Source organism: Phalaenopsis equestris, unplaced genomic scaffold (genome assembly GCF_001263595.1).
Source record: "Phalaenopsis equestris unplaced genomic scaffold, ASM126359v1 Scaffold000840, whole genome shotgun sequence".
Classification (NCBI taxonomy): domain Eukaryota; kingdom Viridiplantae; phylum Streptophyta; class Magnoliopsida; order Asparagales; family Orchidaceae; genus Phalaenopsis; species Phalaenopsis equestris.
In genome coordinates, this window is record NW_018165280.1 from 132,498 (window position 1) to 154,931 (window position 22,434).

The 22,434-nt window shown below is 34.9% G+C and overlaps 1 protein-coding gene across 3 annotated transcripts in view; it reads right to left on the reverse strand.

Moving 5' to 3' along the window:
- LOC110031776 (protein SABRE) overlaps nucleotides 1-22,434 on the reverse strand; it is a 142,097-nt gene that overhangs the window by 97,616 nt on the left and 22,047 nt on the right. For 2 of the 3 annotated variants that reach the window (XM_020735171.1, XM_020735173.1), the window contains exons 4-8: nucleotides 16,984-17,210; nucleotides 16,151-16,370; nucleotides 6,388-6,561; nucleotides 6,231-6,308; nucleotides 5,065-5,307 (exon numbers count right to left, since the gene is read on the reverse strand). In XM_020735171.1, the coding sequence (XP_020590830.1) occupies nucleotides 5,065-5,307; nucleotides 6,231-6,308; nucleotides 6,388-6,561; nucleotides 16,151-16,370; nucleotides 16,984-17,210 (942 nt within the window). Of the gene's footprint in view, nucleotides 1-5,064; nucleotides 5,308-6,230; nucleotides 6,309-6,387; nucleotides 6,562-16,150; nucleotides 16,388-16,983; nucleotides 17,211-22,434 lie in introns of those variants that run through there. The other variant, XM_020735172.1, reaches the window with a different exon arrangement.

The window sequence follows — 22,434 nt, forward strand, 5'->3', positions numbered from 1 at the left end:
GCTGCTTAGGGCGGCACGGCTACAGCTGAAAAGCTGAAAAGCTGCAGCTGCCCCAAACAAACCCTAAGACAGTTTGGTGGTGTAGGGTGACCGACCTTTTTTTGTAAATCAACAATTACAAGAATTTGATGACGCTACTAGAAGAATTAAATTCCAGCAACAATGCCAAAAACTTGACTGCGACTTTATATATATATGTTTGATTTAATAAAGATGTATAGATATAATATGCAATAATGTTAAAGTCGAATTTGTCAACGCAAGTATACGTATCGCTCAAGTAATATAGGGCTCTAATGGAGTCCTAGATATCGATCCCACAGGGAGAAATAGAATACTACGGACTAAGATTTAATAAAAAGTAATACTTCAACTACAACGATGTTCAAGTTGTTTATCTGTCACTGATAGGCAATTGAAGTAGATAATTTGGATAATAACTAATTATAGAAAATAACGTTTAATTGTGATATTCAATATATAAGAAAGTATCCTTCTTCTTGCCAAGAAATTATAGTGAATGGATAAAATAAATTAGTTCAATTGATATTGTGTCAAATATGAGCATACCTATCTTTTACCCTTTGGTCCAGGCATACACGCACTAATGGATACTTTCTAACCTCCAGGACTCCAAAAATCTCTCTATCAAGCTTACTATTTTCGGCCAAAATGTTCTCTTTAAAGATGTGGATGAGTTTTCCCAAGAGTTGCTTACGCACTCCAAAATTCGGCGTTATCCATTGTACATGTCACATAACCGTTGATCCCTCCGTCGGCGGCCTCGATGGCGTCGTCGGCGGTCTTCTGGAGAATTTGTCTTGTAGTCTCGGGAAAAGCTCGCCTTCGGCGGCCTCGATGGCGCCGTCGGCGCCCTAGCGCAATTCTCCACATTTTGGTCTTTTTTGCTCCAAATTCGCTCTTTTTTGCATCTTTTTGCTCCATTAACCATAATTCATCATTCCTGCAACAAAACATCAAAAATATCTTTCTTTAAAGTGCAATATCATTAAAAACAGTATAAAAAAGGTATGAAAATCTCAACATATTTTCCTTTGGTCATAGGGGCTCCAAGTCGTCCCCACATCTACCTTCCAAAAATTTGTGTCGCAACGAACCTCTATTGGTCATGTAGTCCCACACAAGTCTGGCATGAATTAGAAGGGGCACGGAACCCAAGCCCGCCCTAATATTGGGCTGGCAAACGTTTTCCCAAGCAATATTGCGCAGCCATTTGTTGTTGGAACTCCCATGCCACATAAGCTGCAAGCGTTTCTTCTCCAATTCTAGGACACACCCTGTGGGCCTTCTGTGTGGGTGATAAGTAAACAGGTAACAGAGAGACGTGTTAAATCATTGGTACACAAGTTCATCCGCCAAGTTGATTTCTGGGTCTAGTTCAAATTTTGTCAATCTAGTTTTCAATTCTAAGTCTGTTCTAGTTGAAAGTCAAGACATATTAAATCATTGTCGGTTTGTTCATCAAAATTTTTTATATATTGAAAAGATATTTCCATATTTATTTAACATTAAAAATTATAATCTATATCAATGTAAAACTTGCTAGCTTACAAAGCATAACACATGTATACTCTAAACTGCAATTACAAGCGTTCACATTATTTTTCTATAATTCACAGTGATATATGGAGTCCGCCACAAGTAAAAATACAAATGGAATAGCTTATGTGACTCGCTCATACAAAAAACAGCACAATGGTTTGTATCATTCATGGATGATCATACAAGAAGAATGTGGGCATTCCTTTTAAAATAAAAATCTGAAACATCATATTTCAATCCTTTTATTTCTTGATCTTCACTCAAATCCAAAGCGAAGTTCAAATTCTTAAAACAAATAATGTTAAAGAATGTTTCAATTTCATTCTTAGTCCTTTTCTTTTCAAGCATAATATCACTCATATAAGTTTCTGTATGGGTGCTCCTCAACAAAATAAGATCAATGAGAGAAATGATAGACACTTACTTGAGGTGGCCCATGTCATTATGTTCTATAATCATATGCCTAAACAATTTTGAGAAAAATTCATAATTACACCCACATATCTCATTAATAGGATGCCTACTTGAGTCCTAAAATTTCAAATTTCTTTTAATGTTCTCTTGGAATCCAATCAAAATATCCGCTCTCTTTTTTTTGGCTTCATATAGAAGGTTTTCACTTGTTTTCTATTTGTTTGCATCCACCAAGAACATTGCACCAAACTTAATCTCAAATCTCTCAAATGCATCTTCTTGGGTTACTCCTTCAATCAAAAAGAATACAAATGACATTCTCTAATCACTACAAAATCATACAACTCTAAGGATTTCATAGTACTTGAGAATCAATCGTACTTTCCCAAATCCATAATTTAGCAAGAGAACTCGTAGGAATATCAAATTTCGGACCTTCTTCAAGAGACTCGGGCTATTTTGCCTTCAACTGAGTGAAATTCTACCACTCAACCAGTTGAACATACTATCACTCAGTCAACTCCACTTGAAGAATCAAACTTTGTCACTGAAATAGTCATAATTGTCCCTACTCCGCCTCAACTTTACACCAATGAATAGGACTTGCGTCTATACAAGAAGAAAAATTATTGAGCGTGTAGAGAACATCTTGTAAACCCAAGACTGCCAAGAACCGGAACCAAGCCCTCCTACATCTGATAATCATAATGGTATGTATTCCCCATCTCATGACTCTCTTGTACCCTTGATTAATGACTCTAATCAATTAATTGCACAAATGAAAGGTGTTTGAAGGTGCATTGGTCATCCAATCAAAAGATATGTAGCTAATAAGAAGTTGTTATCTTATAAATTTTTTGTGACAAATTTTTATAGTGTGCAGGTTCTCAACTCTATCCAAAAGGCTCTAAAAGTTCCAGCATAAAACATACAGTTAAGAGATTTGGGCTCTAGAAAATAATAACACATGGAAACTTACAGAGTTATCTCATGGAAAATATTTTGGAGAGAACAAATGAATAATCACAATCAAACACAAAGGAAATGACAGTGTAGAGAGATTCAAAGCTAGACTAATAGTCAAGAGCCACACACAGCCACATGAGATTATCTAACAAAAAACCTTCGCGCCTAATGGCAAGCTTAAAATTGTCTGGATTCTACTCTCTCTTGCAGTAAATCAAGATTGATCTTTATACCAATATGAAATCAAAGGTATTTTCTTGGATGGGGACCTTGATGAAAAAGTCAACAGGACTATACAATCAAGCTTGAAAAATACATCAAACAATATGTTGGTTTGCAAGTTGAAGAAGTCCAAATATGGCATTAAGCAATCTCGAATTATTTGGTTTGACAGGTTTGCTAAAACCATGATTACAAATTGATATCATCAATGCAGGATGATATACAATCTTTATTAAATTCAATCCTATAGGTAAAATTATTGTTCTCATAGTAGAAGTAGATGATATTAGCTTGACAGGTAATGATTCAGAAAAAAAATATAAAACCAAAAAAAATTATTTGCAACAGAATTTGAGATTAATGATCTCAGGCCTCTCTGATACTATCTCAGAATGGAAGTGGCTCGGATTAAAGATGAAATTGTCATATCCTGAAGAAAGTAAATCTTAGACTTGTTAAGTAAAACTGACAAGCTTGGGTATAAATCTATTGGCACACCCATGAATTATAATAAAAAACTAAACATAAGTAAAGTAAGTAACCAAATTGGCAAAGGAATATATCAAAGACTTGCGGGCAAAGTAATCTACCTATCACACACAAGACATGACATTGCATACTAGTGTAGTGAGCCAACACATAAATAATCTAAGGATCATTTAGAAGCAGTGAGCTTAATTTTGAGAAGCTTGAAAATGACTCATGGATATGATTTGTTCTTCAAAAGATCTAAAAATCATGAAATTGAGATATACACAGATGCTAGCTGAGCAAGAGAGATAACTAATAGGAAATCAAACGCCGAGCACTTTTCATAATCTGGGGCAATCTCATCACTTGAAGAAGCAAAAAACTAAGATGTTGCTTCTCAGAGTAATGCAGAATCTGAATATTGTGCTCTTGTACTAAAGATATGTGAGGAAATGAGGCTTCAAATGCTATTAAGAAAACTTAAGGTTGTGAAAAAGGATAAAATTAAGATGTTCAATGACAATCAGGCAACTATTATATAGCCAAAAATCATGTGCACCATGGCAGAACAAAAAACATCGAGATTGAATGACACTTCATCTCAAAACAGTTAATAGCATAATAGTTCAACTAAGTTATGTTTCAACAGCACTTCAGATTGTGGATATTCTCAACAAAATACTATTGATGATCAGCCATGATAAATTAAATTTCAAACTTGGGAATTCTAATTTAAATGGTTTCCAATTTTCTATTTCGTAAACAGGTATGCAGGCCACTCTATTACATATAGTAGGGTGTAATTTATTATTGAGCCAAATAAATTTCGCAAAATTCTTCAATATGTATTTTAAGAAAAAAACTAGATCAAATTATGCATGTCTCACTAAAATTGAGATGGGGTTGGCCTTAGATTATGTGAAGTATGAGTGTCACGTAGTACCCTTTCAGACGTAAGCATCCTTGTGATTTTTTTCAAAATAACGTTGAGGTGAGGCTCATAGCAAACCTCATATGATGCCATTTTAATTAATGCTTCTACTTTTCTCTATATTCATTTCATATTAATCACTGGCATAAAGCCAATACTGCTACATATTGTCCAATGTTGGCGTTAATGCCAGTGTTGAATAAGGATATAATTTTACAGAAAAGAGAAGAGGATGAGCTGAGGAGAAAGATTAAAATAGTAATAAGAATAAGAGAATCTAAAGATTCAATAGTTAAAGGGGAGCATTTTATCAAAGCAGACCTAATCAGCAAAGCTGGTTGATCACTTTGCGAGATGAAACAATAAAAATAAATTCTAAAAAAAGGTCCTACAATTTCTTTATTATCTTATTTATTTATTTATTCTTTTTTAGTGGTGAGCGTTAATTATAGAAATACATAAAGATGGTTTATATGAAATAAAACTACATTACTTACATAATAGAGTGGTACATCATTCAGACTGTAAAGCACAACAGTCATCTCTGGTGCAGAAACAGTAAATGTCCACATGATAGCCGCATTTTTGTTTTTCTGAAACTCTTCCTGATCAGCATGGACAACCCTTTCTTTCTTTTTTGATAAATCAACACTTAACCAAGGCTTCAGTCTGTTTACAACAAGATTGCACTGGGTCCCACCAAGCTTAAGATCGATCTCAGATCTAATTGGTTGAGGCAGCTGCAAGCATAAAAATAAATAAAAATCTGCAGAGAGTGAAAGATAAGAAGGCTTCTAATGACACTGGTAGAAAATACGGCTACATTAGAGATTTGATGCAACTTCAATAATAAGTGAAAGCCTGCGACTTAAAAAACTAGTGTAGGCTGCTCTTCACCGGAACCAGTCGGTGAGTGGAAAAGTATCCACAAAAAAGTTTAGGAAAGGATGGTAACCACAAAAAATAAAAACCTGCACCAACACTTACTATATATATTAGTGCTACAGATGACGACCTTAACAGTCATGCCTCCTGTTTTACCGATTAAGAATGGATTGGACCTACTTACGTATTTGCAAATGCTTTCTATTAGATATTGGGATCTATAAGCATGGATAGTAATAGAGACAAAGTTCAATAGATGGTGGTTTCAAAAGGAACGCCTCATTCTGGAGGTTTTTAAAGCACATGGGCAAGCAGACAGGAACTAGAAAGGGTGTTTACATTCATATCAAAACACAAAGTTTCTTCATATATGCATACATGTGTATGCAGCATACATTTATGCATATACATGTCACTCCTTTCTCAAACTAGCTCGATCGCCCAGACTAAGCTCATAATAATGATAGATATGCATGAGTGTCCCAAATAAATCCAAACTAGACCAAGCCATTCTGAATGTCAGAGCATACTTTGACCTTAAAAATTAGCATCCATATGTCGTGACAAAATAGATAGCCCAGATTGGATTGTTAGGAGGTAAAATGGAGGCAAGCTGCACATATAACAAAATCATGCAAGCAAAATAACATAAAGTATACGACAGAACTTGATACCCAAATAAGCACAGTTTCATCCGCAAGCATTCTGAAAGTAGGGACCCAAAGCATATACATATGATGGCCTGTTTCAGTATCTTATTAGTGATCAAAGAGCATACCTGCATTGGAACATCAACCGAAGCTGTAAGAACAACTTTAAGAATCTCCAAGATAGAACTATCAACTTCTTTGAGGACCTGGAATGACAACATAAACATCATTAAAGACCAGATTGAAGAGCAATGAAAGTCAACGAATATTTAGAAAGAAACATACATGAATTTCAGTCATATCAGTTTGAATATCAAGGTGAGATGTCATATCCCCAGAATCCTCCAACACCTGAGACTTGTTACTTCTAAGATGGATGCCCATAACATTACTCTCAGAAAGAAGTCCTTGACTCAGATGCACGAATCTCAAGTTAAGCTTTGGCAACCTGAAATTAACCTTCCAAAGATAACACCCTTTATAAGCAATTAGCAATAAAATTAGCAAGCAAACTGTCCATGAGAGCCTCATTCCCAAGGGTCTAATAATTACTATAAATGGACTTAAACGGAAAGTATTGAACAATAAGAAACCTCTGAACATCTTTGTAAACTTAAATAAGAACTTCGAAACAAAGGCTTGCAGCATAATGAAAACCAGACAACAAAACTAAAGTAACTAAATATGATATATGCAATAGAAAACATAAGAATTAAGAGCGAGAGAAGTGTATCTTAGAATAGATTTTTTCAATCAATATCTCTATGGTGTAGAGATGGAAACAGCAAAGTGCTAATAAGTAAATATCAGCAGAAAAGAGACGAGCCCCAGGAAAAAAAAGAGGGAAGGTAGAAGTGTTGCCACACACAGCTCTTTTTATCATTCAAATGTGTATCACTAATAAATACCACAACGTGATGCACACATAGATACTACAAAGAAGCCCAAATTTATTTAAAATACCGAATAGAAACTTGGCAATATACTCTGCAAAATTCTTTATAAAAATTTATCATTTCAGAAAGTTAAAAATACATACATACTGAACAAAACAAAGGTCATAATGATACTAAACAAAAAAAGCCATAAAACTACTTTGTCCACAAAGCTCTAAAGACGTGTGGGTGTAAGAAATAATCCTTCTCTGTGCGACTGTAAAATAAAATATCACCAAAACGCACAACCACAAATTTTCTAGTGAAGGCTCGAAAAACATGGTTTATCGGTCTCATGAAAGTGCTTCGGGCATTGGACAAGCCAAAATGCATGACTTTCCACTCATAAAATACATCCCATGTCTAGAAGGAAGACTTCCACTCATCCTGAGGACTCATCTAAATCTGAGGGCGTTCACTGCACAGATCTATCTATGAAAATATAATAGCTCAATATATTGATCCAACAAATCATTCAATCTCAAAATCAGAAACCGGCACTTAATAGTTATCTTGCTACCCTACAATTAATGTGCATACATCACGATCCATCTTTTTTGGAAAAAGTAAATGATGATATAGCATATGGATTGGTACTCTCACAACTAATCCCAAACTATCAAATTCTCAACCTATTTTGATTGCTCTGCATACTCTGTTAGTCGAGTCTGATAAACTAAACAGTTGGAGAGCATTCATCCTGGAATCAAATCAATAGCATGTTAAATCTCACACAAGGGTGCCAATCCATATGATAAGCTATCAGAAAAAATATCCTGAAACTCCTCCTCTAAGGGCAGCATTAATTCAAGTATCTGCTCCTCTGTCTCAATGCCTTCCAAGCTCAATCCCACTGGCACCTCTATCATAGCCTATAGAAATGTCACATGAGGCATTATACAGTTTCATCTCTGTTCAATTACTCATAATCGATAACTACTTCAACGAAAAAAGAGCAATAACTTTCCAATCCTTAATAAATTAGTAGGTATTTTTATGATCATCTTGAAATGTACCCATATTATGCTACCACAATCGACCCAGTTGAATGTGGCATGCAACCATCGGCACGATATCACATCATACATGATCATGTATCTCGTCTCTAATGGAAAGCTCTATCAGACACCTCTTGTGAACACTGATCGCATTCCCCTTCTTCAACCAAGTCAAGGAATATAGTTGGAAATACTTTTGGTTAATGACGCTCAATTTGTTTATCGTCTATGTAGACACCAAATTCCCATAACTGTCTGTATTTATACTAAGGTTGCACACATTTTCTACACCATGTAACAAGAACGTAAGATACTATGCCTGAGTCTCTATTCTCCCACTTAGGTTCAATATAAAGAAGTTGTCAAACCACAAGCATCTCACTCCCATCTAAGGATAGCGGATATTCCTCCCCATTCTCATCTCAAGAGTGTCAATTATTTAATTCTTCCACTGCACCCTGCTCTGTAGAAAAAATCACTCTCATTCTTAGGCAATTGGATATCCATATTCATGACAATTAAATACATCCTCAATGAAAATGCCTTAAGGGTGATGGTCTGAACATTATTTTTTTCCTCGTGTTGGCTTCTCCTCATGGAGCACAAGTCTAAGCACTTTGGACGGTGTGCTTTTGTTGCCCGACTCTATTTCAAAATCAATTTAAAATATGGAGCGAATATGATGCTACTATGCTCCTCCATCATCTTCGAGACTAGGGTTTGGACATCTTGTTAAGATCAATAGAGTTGTAAGTGAACCACATTACCAATGAATAGTCTCAATCCTTCAAGACATCAGTCTATAGTGTTCTCCTCTGACTCCACCAACTCACACTTCATCATAAGTTATTCATACTCAACGGTGTTCTCTTCTACTAATAGGTACAACTATAAGTAGTGAAGGCTCATCAGCATATTTTGTTTGAAATGTGCTAGAAATGCTTGTGCTGCATGTCTATTTTCATCTTGAACAAGGTTGTGATCTAGTTTTATTCCTCACATTGATGCAAGCTCATCAGGTTCTCCTACCATAGAGAAGCGCCCTTCTAAAACTTGATAGCAGCTAACTTCACATTTCTATCAGGAGAAATGTAATTGCATTCAAAGACATGAAACACTATATGAAGGCCCACTCGGTGAATTTGTTTATATCCATAAAATCATTAAAATCTAATAGATCAGCATTCACTTCAAAATCACTCTCTCTTATACTCAAACTCAAACCAATGTGTCATCGGCTCTTCGCTTCTTGAGACTTCTCAGTGAAAAAAGTTTTAATCATAATATCCATCCTAAGTGGTCACCGTTGTAAATATGAATGACATTTTCGTGTTGGTTTTTTTTTTTTTTAAATTAACAAGCCTATATTGTAATTCAAGGAATTTTCACTGCAGATCATTCATTCTACATTCTTAAACACCTCTCAAAGGGTTTTATCCTTCGATGCATGTTGAATTCTCACTTTTGGATTTTGGCCAGGGGAAGATAATGGATCTAAGGTTGGCCAAGGGTTTAGGTTTAGATGATAGTTGTAGAGACGGATTTTGGCGAAGGTAAAAATATTAGATTTTGAAATTTAGGGTTAGTGTTAGTATTTAAAATTAGGATTTAGCCTAATACGAAATGACGTCGTTCTAAAGTTTCTAATAGGTGTATGGGGATCGATTCTAGCAGTAGGGATGTTTATAGGATAGCGACGAAAGAAATCTAAGAGATCGACAAGAATTGTAGCGGGAAAACTAATGACAACTGCTATCGTGGAGAAAAAATAGCAAGGGGTGCAGTCAACGACTAGGGCAGCAATGTACGAAAGTCAGATGGTTTCACTACCAATTCTCTTCAAGATACAAACTCGACAATTAAATAAGAATAGGCCACAGGTCTTCAAATATTAGAAATCCAAAGAAACAAATCTCTAATATGATAAAACCAAGAAATTCATAACCATATTCTAAGTCACATATCTATAATAGCAAAGAAATAAAACCCTAATTATAACTCAAAGTAAGGTAAGTATAAGCCCAACAAAGCTCGTAATAATCAATTTGAGAGAATTTTCCCCCTAACCATCTCACGGGACAAGAAAGCCCATCCCTCCCGCATAGAGATGCTCTCACGTTACTCTCCCCAAATAAAACAAACTGTCTTCTATAAAAATATATTGATCCTTGTAATATAGTGACAAGTCGGTGATATTAAAGATAGCAAAAATATTGTAGTCTCACGGCATATCAATCTTGTATGCATTGTATTCTTAACAGCCCTAAATGGACAGTCAACTCTAGTCCTAAGCTTTGAAAAAAAAAACAACAGAAAAGCTTTTCTACAATCTAACCCACATAATATCACCTTCTTTAGGGATCATAACTTTCCTGAATTTATTTGTTTGCCTCTGAAACTAGGTATTCTGCTCAACAACTTCCTTCAAACATGTTCAAATAAAGTTCGAACCTCTCTTGGTTTGGCCTCTACATTAGTACTAAGTTCAATAGTATGAAGAATAGGCAATAATTTTAACAAGTTAATGAAGAAAATGTGAGAGGTTTCACTTAGATATAATCTCAAAAGGTCTGTGACATAAGGACCGACAAGTCGATTTGTTGTAAGAACTGAATCTAAGAACTAAATCTCACTATCTAATATAATTTCTCAAAAAACAATTGAGAATATTTTTAAAATTACAATTCATCACTTTTTTGTCCATTTATCTGTGGATGTGTTGCTAAACTGAACTAGAACTTCTAATTAACTCAGAAATTTCACATCTTCGTCTAAAGTGATAGTCTGAGGTACTCCACAATGATGAATTCTCTCTCCAAAATATAAATCTGCAATATGTGAAGTATTGTCTTGTGATAAGGTACAAAAAGTGTTATCTTGAAGAAGCGATTCACAACCATCATAACTGAATCATTGCTCTGTTGTTGTCGTGGGGGACACATATCGAAGTCCATGCTCAAATCCACATAAGGCATCTCTGGAACACGCACGGCTATTTTGCCCCTAAGGCATAGCTAGATGGCATACCCCGCAATGCTTGACATGATTATCTGCATCCTCTACCAATCAAGGCCAATAAAAATTTTCTTTCACCAATGAAAGAGCCTTGCCTCTACCAAAATATCTTATCATTCATCCATTGTGACACTCCTATAAAAAAACTCCCTCAATGAACTTCTCGAACTGCACAACTTATTCTGGAAGAATAGATAATCATCTGACCTGTGATATTGTTCATTAAGTTTGTCCTAAAAAATCAAAATCTTTTGAAAGTCTTCATTAGTTGCATATAAATCCTTTAACACTTTGAAGCCAACTACCTTCGATTGAATGGTAGTGATCAGAACGTGATGATGGCTCAATATGTCAACTGCCTATTCTGATTTTCTGCTTTTGCTCGAACGCAAAATAAAACAAAGGAACACTTAGGAGATATGCATACCCTTCAGCTTGCTCTAACTGTTCAAGAATCTCAATGTCTCATAGTCAATGTAAAGAGTAAACTCATTCTCCAGCTAGATAATAACTTCAATGACTAAGAGCGCAGAGAATAGTAGTGATTAGTATGTGATGATGGCTCAATGGGTCAGTTGCCTTATTTTGTCTGCCATCATTTTGCTTAAACAAAATAAAATAAAGGAACTCCACTTAAGAGATCTGCAAACCCTTCAGCCTACTCTGACTGCTCAAGAATCTCAATGTCTCATAGTCAGTGTAAAGAGTAAACTCATTCTGCAGCAGGTAATAACTCAAATGACTAAAAGCTCTCATAATAGCATAAAAGTCCTTATCGCAGGACAAGTGCATTCACCTGGAATCATTCCAATCATTGAAGAAGGCAATAGGGACCATAACATGTTGCGGTAAAAAGACTAGGCACACTAGCAAAGTTATCAAATACTATCAAAATTTATGTCAACAGGAGCATGATAAGCATTTGCTAGACTACTAAAAATATGTATTTTCCAAAAACTAAGAATCAACGACCTTAAGAGCTTCAAAAAATAAAACTACATCCATTTCAGTTCATTTAAAGTGCCTTGCACAAAGCCTTTCAATATTTCTTCGCTTTCTCATGCATAGTCTCCACTATCTCAGTCATGGCATCTGCAGCCACATCATGAGCTAGTCATATAGCATAAGAATTTGAAAAGTGGGCACCTGGTATCAAATGCCCGAAGAGCCCAACATCCATTGTCCAGAAAATCTATCATTTTACTCAAGCTTTTTAAATAAACTATATTGTATGATTATATGATGTATATATAATTTACAAGGCCCAAAAAGCTTGCACATGGAAACATCTAGCAACTGAAGTTCTGCGAAGCAAAGCCGACGGAGACATATACGTACAAGTGGTTTCTCTCCTCCAAGTCCTCTTCAAGAGTTTTCTTATGTTCTAATGTTCTTTGGGATATTGTTTTTCCTATATCATTAAATCTAATGATATGGAAGAGCATTCGAGACATCTAGTGACCACAGCCACTTCCAAGGATGGGTCTACAGTGTGCAATCATTTAGTGCCTATTTCGAGTGGATTACTTGTCGCGATGCGGCTTCTGAACGCTAGGTCTGTCGTTTGGAAAGTACAGAGTGGCTGCTTCTCGAGATTAGTTGGGAGGAAAAGCGGCAACAGGTTCGACCTCGCGACCCGCGTTCCTTCATTATGTTGTGGTGGAGCTACCTTCGTGTTATCTCATTGTCTCTTTCTCTCTCACAAGTCTTGCCCTAACATCTCTATCTCTCACGATCCTCACAAGGTTGCTTCTTTCGCGATTCTTGCCTTAACTCCCTTTTCACTTGCGATTCATACAAAAAAGATGTTGCCTAATTCTCTCTCACATCTCTGGATTAATTGTTGCAATGTTCTCTCCTCTAACTCTCCTCTCTCTGCTCTTCGGCTATGTTTTTTATCATTTGCTCCGCTTCTGTTTCGGTACTCTCTATCTTAGCATGAATATTATGGTTTTTATTTTGCAAATGCTTATGCGGTTGAGACATTCGTGAGTTCTCTATGCTCGTATCCTTCGATGGTTTTTGGTTGATTTTGGATTTTGGGATTTTTTGGAATTCCACGTGCAATGACTTAGAAATAGATGATTGTTTTCGGTTGATGTTAGAATTCGGTTTTCTGTTTGCTCTTTTATGTTCTTGATGTTGGTCGAAAATATGTGGTGGTGTTTGCAAGTGAAATGACTTGGAAGCAAGGGGTGTTTTCTGGTTGATGTTAGATTATGATTTTCTGTTTGCTCTATTATGTTCTTGTTGTGAGTTGAATATATATGGTGATGTTTATTGCACGTGCAGTGACTTGGAAAAAAAATGATTACGTGAAACGTATAGGAGTCATATGTTGGTGTGTGGAGTTGATGGCAGTGATGTTGTTGATGTGTTGGTGTGTTGCGTTGTTTGTTTGTGGAGGTGGTCGTAGTGATGTTGTGTGTGGAGTTGTTGGTGTGTGGATGCATTTGTGTTGGTGGTGTTGTGGATGTGTTGGTGTGTGGAGGTGGAGGTGGTGTTGTAAGGTGGTTGGTGTGTGGAGTTGGTGGTTGTGTTTGTGTTGGTGGATGTGTTGGTGTGTGGAGGTGGTGGTGTAGGGTGGCTGGTGTGTGGAGGTGATGTAGGGTGGTTGGTGTGTGGAGGTGATGTAGGGTGATTGGTGTGTGGAGGTGGTGTACGGTGGTTGGTGTGAGGAGGTGGTGATGTTGTGGATGTGTTGGTGTGTGGAGGTGGTGGTCGTGGTGTGGTAAATGTGTTGATGTGTGGAGGTGTTGGTGTGAGAGGTGGTGGTAATGGTGATGTGCAAATGGTGTTGTGGTGTGGTGTGGAGCGACATTAGTGATGATATTGTGGCATTCATATTTTTCTTGGAGCAAAAATTTATGTTGATTAATTTTTTTCATGCTAATACTACAATAGTTAAGATAAAAGAGGCCAACTCATCTACAATATGGGATAAAAATACAAAAAAATTATTGTGTCCTTTGTCTAAAGGAGGTCGACTTCAACATGTACTTCACTTTGTCATGGTCGGTTGAAAGGGTAATGCACATGACCGTCGTATTTTCAAATTTACAACACGGAATAAGAAATACAACTTCCTTTATCCACCCACAAGTTTGCTTGAGACTGAATTAGTCACATCATTTCTTTTTGCTTCAACACTAACCATTGTATTCATATCAGGTAAATATTATTTGGTCGATATTAGATATTTGTTAAAACGAGGGTATCTGAAGCTCTGTCCTGATACGAGAGATCACATACCTGACTTTGAGAGAGCAAGCAATGTCACGCGGGACAAAAAATAAATGTTCAATAAGAAACACTCCTTACGCGGTGTCATTGAAAGGGCGTTTGAATTTTGAAAGAAGAAATGGGTCATACTTTGTCATATGTTAACATATTTGTTTCCCAAATAAGTGTAGATTGTGATCGCCACGATTGCTCTTTACAACTATATTCGGCAGTATCATTCCCACAACGATATTGGTTTCTATAAAACGGATGAAGATCATTCACAGGTCCCTGCTGAGGCATATGAATATCGGCTTAGACAATCTTTGTCACAGGCCGAAATTGATGTGCCCGAGACATGCACTCAAGATGGGAAAGGTGCAAGTGAGATGACAGAGTTAAGGAAACGAATTATGGATCCTATAATTGGAGGGTGATTGAAGAGAACGTTTAGTTTTTATTTATTTTTTTTGTAATATGTGTTGAAAATATTTATTGTTTATTGTATCAATATTTTATACAAGTCATATATAGTTCTGTCTCTTATGTATTTGATATTTACAATATCAGTTTTTAATGCAAGTAATGTATACTTATTTTTCTTATGTGTGTATATTTTCTCACTTTGATGGTTGATGAGCCAACCGTAGGTAATATATGTATCCTAAATATTGCATTTATTTTTTTCTTTTGGGTTTTGGAGGTCAATGATGAAACTTCCAACCTTATAGGTTCTTCTAGATGGTCTGTATGTCGTTATTGGTTGGCGTCACATATGAAATCTTAATAAAGGCAACCAAGTTCCCCTCCTTTTTCAATGTTATGGTTTTTTAAGTTCTTCAGAATGGTTTTTCTTTTTTTTGTGATATGCATAAGTGACACAGACTAATTTGGTATTACGTGGGTTAAAGGCAAGCAAGACCCTCATTTTATGAGGTCTGTTGTCTTCTTATGGTGACAGATTTTGTGGTTTATATATTGTGTTCTCTAAAACCTCACAAGGGCATAAAAGTTCAATTAATTACTTATATTAATTTTTATTAGTGTTATATCTAAGGGTGTGTGCTTCTAAGACTTCAGAAAAGATAAGTTCAAGGATTTCTGGTACCTCCAAAACATTGCACTGCTATTGCGGTCTATAATGTTCTCTACTTACTTCGCGGCAGCCACATTGCTACATGAGACAGTTTTACAGATTCTCCTGGGTAGAGAGTTTCTCTAAAGGATGGTTTATCTCATAACAGACATCATCTGCATTTTAAAAATAATATTATAATATTATTAATTGTTATTTTAATAGTTATTTTGTAATTTTGGTAGTCATGCGATTTTTATTTTGTAATGTTCTACACTAGATATTTGTTTAAGTACGGAATGTACTAGTATTGACAGTTTGGTTGTAAACAGCATTACAGTGCAAAGGCAGAATAATCATTTGTCCAGAAACAGCTGCAGCACAGTTATTTTGAAACTGCAAAAAACAAACAGACAGTCAGTTGATCCGCAGCAACTTCCTGCTACAGCTGTCGAGCGGCAACTTATTAATAAGCTGTTGCTGCCCCAAAGAGACCCCTTGGTATAATTTTAAAAAAATCTGCAGAGCCATAAAAAAATATTCCATATGCAACCAATCAAAGAAGCTATCAGATATATCATCAAATAAATAACTGCATTCCACTGAGCCAAGCGTCTCATGGAGATGACTAACATCTTCAGAAAAATAAAATCAAGTGTAATGGAATTCAAGCTAATTTAATACTCATAGCTTCAAAACTATCCAAATTAAAATTCTAAGGTAAATTTAAAATTATCTTTTAAATCAAGTAGAATTTGCTAGTAAAAAGGAATTGGAAATAAAAATAATAACAACTTGCAGACCTTGTCCGGGAATAAAATTATCTGCTTCTTCAACATAGAAGACAAGTTATTGTTTTGGGATAGTTTAGCTGACTCAAGATCATTTCCAGAACTTCTACTTGAACCAGTCTCAGCAAAGGCATCGGATCTCAGTTTAGTCTTTACGAACAGACTTTCACATAATTTTATGGTGGTATCCCCACATCTCATATCCAAATTCTTGATTTGGATTCCCTGTTCCCTGAAATCAGAAAAAGGCTATAGCTCCATAAGTGGAAAACGGAGTTACCGCAAAACAAAGAATCACTACATGTTTTTCAAGCAAAACAAAACGTTTGGCATCTAATATCATATGAAACTACCAGCAGAGAAAACCACGTCTGGAAGTTGTCATTATTCTGGTAACAGTTTTCAGCCAAGGTATCAAAGTAAGTTCACTAAATTATCCAATGAAGTAAATTTCAGCATATTCATTACGAGGGATAAAAATAAGCATAAAATGGAGTTAAAAACAACTTAAGCACTCAGCAAGAATGAATATATATGTGATAATTCTAACCTTCCACAATCGCATTATTAAAATTATCTGCACTATAAACATAGTATATACATAAACATCATAAAGATTAAGGTCAATTTTATAAAATCACAAGTAGTCTGCCAATGATATATTGATCCGAGTGATGATGACTATTCAAAGCTATTTGAGGTAAGCACTCATAAAATAAAATATTTCAGCATCTTCATGTAGCAGTACAAAAAGCTTGATTAACAACCAAGCGACAAAAAAACATTTCCTGCAATGAATACCGAAGCAATTTAAGATTCATAGAGTATGAAGAAGATAAACTCACTTATCATGACACAACTCGGAAGAAACAGACATATCTTCACAAATGAAAGGAGCACAACTATTTTCAGCACTAGCTGAGCATTCCCACTGATCAAAACTGGTCTTTGAATCCCATATTTGGACATGCAAAGGGATAAGGTAAAGCTTGATACTGAGCAAAGGAGTTGAACCAGAACTTGTTGACATCTCCAGCCTAAGATCTTTGACTTCAAAAGCAGCTTTAGGAACCTAAAATCACTTGAAGTCATAGTGAGAAGCTAATAAACAACTATCTACAAAACATATTTTTTTCATTAAATCAAATAAGGCTGAGAAAAGCTTCGGTATTTTTATATTATGCGGATTTTCAATAAGCAAACATAAAAAGACAAAAAATATATATATCTGAAGAATGATGTACATAACATGTGGCCTCTGAAATATATTAGAATAGCATAAGTAAGGCAGAAGATAAAATGCTAAACAAGAAAAGTTTAAATGAAGTCATAAAAAATTTACCAAAATTAAATAAATAGATTAAGATGAAAAAAATTTAAAAAAATGTATCAATATATAAAGATATTAACTTCAAAATAGTAAACGATAGAACCTTTAAACTGATGCATGCAACCTGATCACATTGACATGAACTCTTATTATCGTACTAAATATTAGGATTTCCAGTTCCGCAGAGAAAAGTTGACGTGAATTTGTCAGCTAACATCGTTTACTATGTACAAATCAACTCTTTCACTATCAATGTGAATAGGAGTAAACCATTAGAGGTTCAGGTTACACCACCAGGTTGCTACAATAAAACGCTACCACCTTAAACCCCTTGCTCATTCCTTAAATCCCACATATAAGTCAACAAAATTTCATAGAACTAGTTAAAATGGAAACATGAAATTCTGTTTGAACAAATATTGCACAAACAGCTTGGTAATTTCTGGTATACTGACTATTTCTGAAGGCATTGCTCAACAATGTACTTCTTAAAACGGTATAAATTTTCCTAACAACTATAGTGAGAGCCCCTATCTTTTATAACTTCTAACGCTTGCAATTATCTATATCATTATCATTTTAAAATGGCCATTACTTCATTGATATAGCTATTAAAAATTAGTATTTTCCTTAAATTTTTACCCACCATGATCTTTCACCTTATTTTCTCCTCTTTAAATGGATAATCAAAAAACAAACCCAGAATTCACAGGCATAACAGACCAAGAACATTTTTTATCGTTTTCTTACAGATCTGAAAAGGCAAGTACCTCATGCAAATGGGCTTGAAGTACAAAGTAGAATAGATAATGTCTACTCGGCTTGGGAAATGAGTGAAATGACAAACATCACAAGGTTTGACTAAATGCAGAGTGACGTGAGGACTCCGAATAAAAGAAAAAAACACAATTGTTCTTTCAATTGGTAAAAAATGGTCTAAATACAATAATTCATTTAATTTATAGAAAACCCCCTGCCAACTAAAGGCAAAAAAAAAATTTTTGGAGAAAAATAAAAGAAAAAAAAAACCTAACAATTAATAAAAAACTTATATAGGGACAGTCATGTACTGCATCAATCCCCCCCATTTAATGAAAACTCCAGTTTTCTGCCTAAAATGATAATTCGTTTGGAGGAAAATACATGAAGAACTTGGCAAAACTGTAAGCATTATAAACATTCATTTTAGCAGGAAGAACAATCTTGTTAGCATTGTTGCCAATCTTCTAGGTTTAAGCATGTTTTATGTGGACACATAATAACGATTCATTAGAAGATGCCCCATGACCAAATCACCGTAAAAATAGTGCTTTTCCAACTTAATTGAAATATCAATATGTTAAAAATTTTGTTTGTAAACCTGTAAATCATACAAGCCTCTTTTATCCATCATCGAATGATCCATCTTGTGTTTCTAAGTTTGATGTTTGGGCTCCTTATCAAGTCACTTGAGCTCCTGAGTATCCATGTCTCCTCTGCCACAGCTTCCTCGATTACTATAGCCAATAGCATCCTTGATTATTATAGCCTATAGCTTCCTTGATTAATGTAGCAGCTGCTACTTGTAAAATATCAAGGGTCCTAGATATCAAAGAATATATATGAATCCATAAAGTACAAATACGCACATCACTTTTTTTACCACTTCTATTAGGCTTAACGCTGCCCTTAAGTCATGATAGTCCATTTCCTTTGCCTTTCTGGCAAATGGCAGAATATATATTAATAACTGGCCATTCATCTATGATAAAACAATCAAAATCAACAAACCTAAACTCCCTAATGACACTTTCAGAAGTAAATTCATTATCGCCTGGCATTCTCATCATTGTTGTTCTTGCATCATCAACAACATATATTCCAGTGACTCTTTGTTGTAGGATTAAACAATTGTCATTTTAAAGATTGGTGAAAACACACTGAGTCGTTATTGGTGATGTTGAACATCAGGCGAGGAAGGAAATCATCATGATCTTTTATTTTTCTTCCATTTCACTGCTGTAGATGCTTCATCAACTTCACCATCAGATAAATGCCCAAATATGCCATAAGTACCACACTTGTGCAATAGTTGGTTCAATTCATGGTTTTAGCCATCCCACAATGTCAATCGGACATTGGTGTAGTTCATCTTTACCAAGATTCGTCACTATGTATCATCACCTCTAGATTTATGGTGATGTGATCGTCATCCATCACTGTCCAAGTCCTAAGGTAGCAATCAGAAGGATGTTTGAGCTTGAGCTCGTTTACCAAAAGCTTGTTCAAGCTCAGTCAAGCTTAATTCAAATTTTTATGATAGTGTTCATGCTCAAGCTCATTTATGAAAAGCTTATTTAAGCTTAGTTTGAGCACACATCTAACTAGTTCATATTGTGATTAGTAAGTCTAAAACGAGAACTCAATTGAAAAAATAAATAAGCCTTATTAAGCTTTATTTAAACACGTTTGTTGAACTAAGCAAATAAGATTTTAATTAAACAAACTTAATAAATAAGCCTTGTGATATCGAGGTAAGCTTGTTCACACATTGCCTATGATGCCTTCTTCGAGTATCAAGCTTTAATGAATGTTTATATCAAGATTTAATTGAACTTCTTAAAGAATTTGTTCTTTGAGTCTATAGAATGTTGTTCAAGATCAAAAATGAATCAACGAACAAATTGCTCAAGCTTGTTCGTGCAACAACTAAGTATTTATAAAAGTATTTAAACTTATTAATTAGTTAATCAAATGACCATGAATGAGCTTTAATCAAGCAACTTACAAGAAGCTTGTAGATTGATGGATTCATTTGTCGTCCTACCAAGTCACAAGGTCAACTCCACAAGACCATATCATTCATTTGTACATGCCTTCAATTTTCATAGGTTTCATCACCTCTTTGGACGTCGCTACATAGAACATCTCCAAGTTCATTGACGTCTCTTATCAAAATAAGGACGTTGATACCAGTGTCCCTCATTTAGGCTAGGTGATGTTATGGTCTAACAAGGATCACAAAAGGCTTTGAACTGTACGTCAACACCCATCGTAGCATAATAGTCAATATAAGGCTCTAAATGGCGTTTCAAGGTCTTTCAATCAAAACTAGACTAACTCGAGTCATTTCATGCCACCTTTGGACCATTTCCCATTCCATGTCAATCTCATCAATCATCCTTCACAATCTTTCATCACAGGAGTCCTTTAATACTACTTGATGCAAAGCAAGGATTCTGTGGAACCCCAAATAGAAACATGAAAAATACTATTATTCGTTCAATTAATCAAATATGTCTATATAAAATTAGTCCTAATATTCAAAACTCGTCGGCAAAAAGTAAAAATAAAAAAACTATGAAAAATTAAAGAATAAGAAACATAAAAGTTGATTAAACTATTTATTAAAAGAATAATTCTTATGATCAGCCAGCCTTGTACAGCATTAGGACCCTATATAGTGGGTATTTAATTGCATCCACAATGCAGACATTGATTGCATCTGGAATTTGCTTTCATAAAAATATTTTGAAAGTAATTATGGTGTGAGTTTGCCATGCAATTTAAAATTTGTAATTATATGATGATTTGAAGGGATCTAACAGCATGTTATCATTAAATATTAGAGTATGAATTTCAATTATATATAAAATAAACAAGTCACTTAAGCCCCATCATCTATCCCTCAAGTTGGTAGAAGCCTCCTTATCCTATCTGTCCGAGCTTCACATTACCAATGACCACACCGGGATAGTAAGTTTTAACTATCATCGCAGATCTGTAAAAATTTGTAGCTGCAAATACTTAATGGTACGAGGTAAAAACAACCAACAGTAAAATGAATGAGATGAAATGCCCAAATTGACCATACTTGAGACCAAATTCAAAAGGCTTACATCAATAACTTGACAATATGAAGCAATAATGAAAAAATTTTAAAAAATTGCAAATTCTTCTACTCTAGATTTATAAAGGTCAATTTAGTGAACTCAAGATGAGCAAACTTTGTGTGACCATCATGATAAACATTATTACATGAAATAATTATAATGAATAATCTAAGTTGCATAGTTAACATCGTTAAAAATAAGTGTCATAAATTTATTTTAAAACTGATAATAATACAGAATGATAATACAGTGCAGTTAGCAAGAATATCTAGTCTGTGCCATGATCACCAACAACAATTTAGAATAAAATATTAATTCCACATTTACATGTCTAAAATGTTTAACTTCATCTTATCAAAAATCAAAATACGTACAAGTTATCCATCTAGAAATACATTCAAGGATATCATAATTTAGGGGTAGTTTAATTTGGTCACTGTCAGTTCTACTCAACCTCATCAACTTAGTTATCCCTATTTTATGACTAGTTGCCTAATCCATTTCAACTCAAACATACACAATCAATTACATTTCCAATTTAGTCGAAACAATAATAAAGAACTAAGATGAATGATATGTTAATCTTGCTAAAACATTCAAGATAGTTTTAATTCACCAACATCGCATTGGATAAAGTTTATCAACCTGGTCATTTTTTATCAAAATATGGTCAGAAAAATGGATAGCTGCACAAACAAAATATCTGACTTGATTGTGTTTCCAGTGTCTCCTAGAAACCGGCAAAAAGAAAGGAATACCATCAGTGAACTAAGATGCACAAACTTTTCAAACCTAAGATATTGATAGATCCTTCAAAACCCCAGTCAATAAACACAAGTAAACAAGCAATTTCATACTTGTCAAAGAAAAGCATGGCATAAAATCATTTTGGAGCAGGGAGTTTGACAGAAAAAATTAGAACATCCTGGCTCTAAATGTAGCAGTAAAAGAATTCAAGAGCTCAAAAAAAACCATTGGTGTTACAAGTTGTTTTAATGAATTTAGTAAACTAGGGCTGCATCAAATTGATCTCATAGCGCTGTCAAGCTGAAAAAAAATTGTTTCTTTAGCAAATCCCAAAAACAATATAAGGT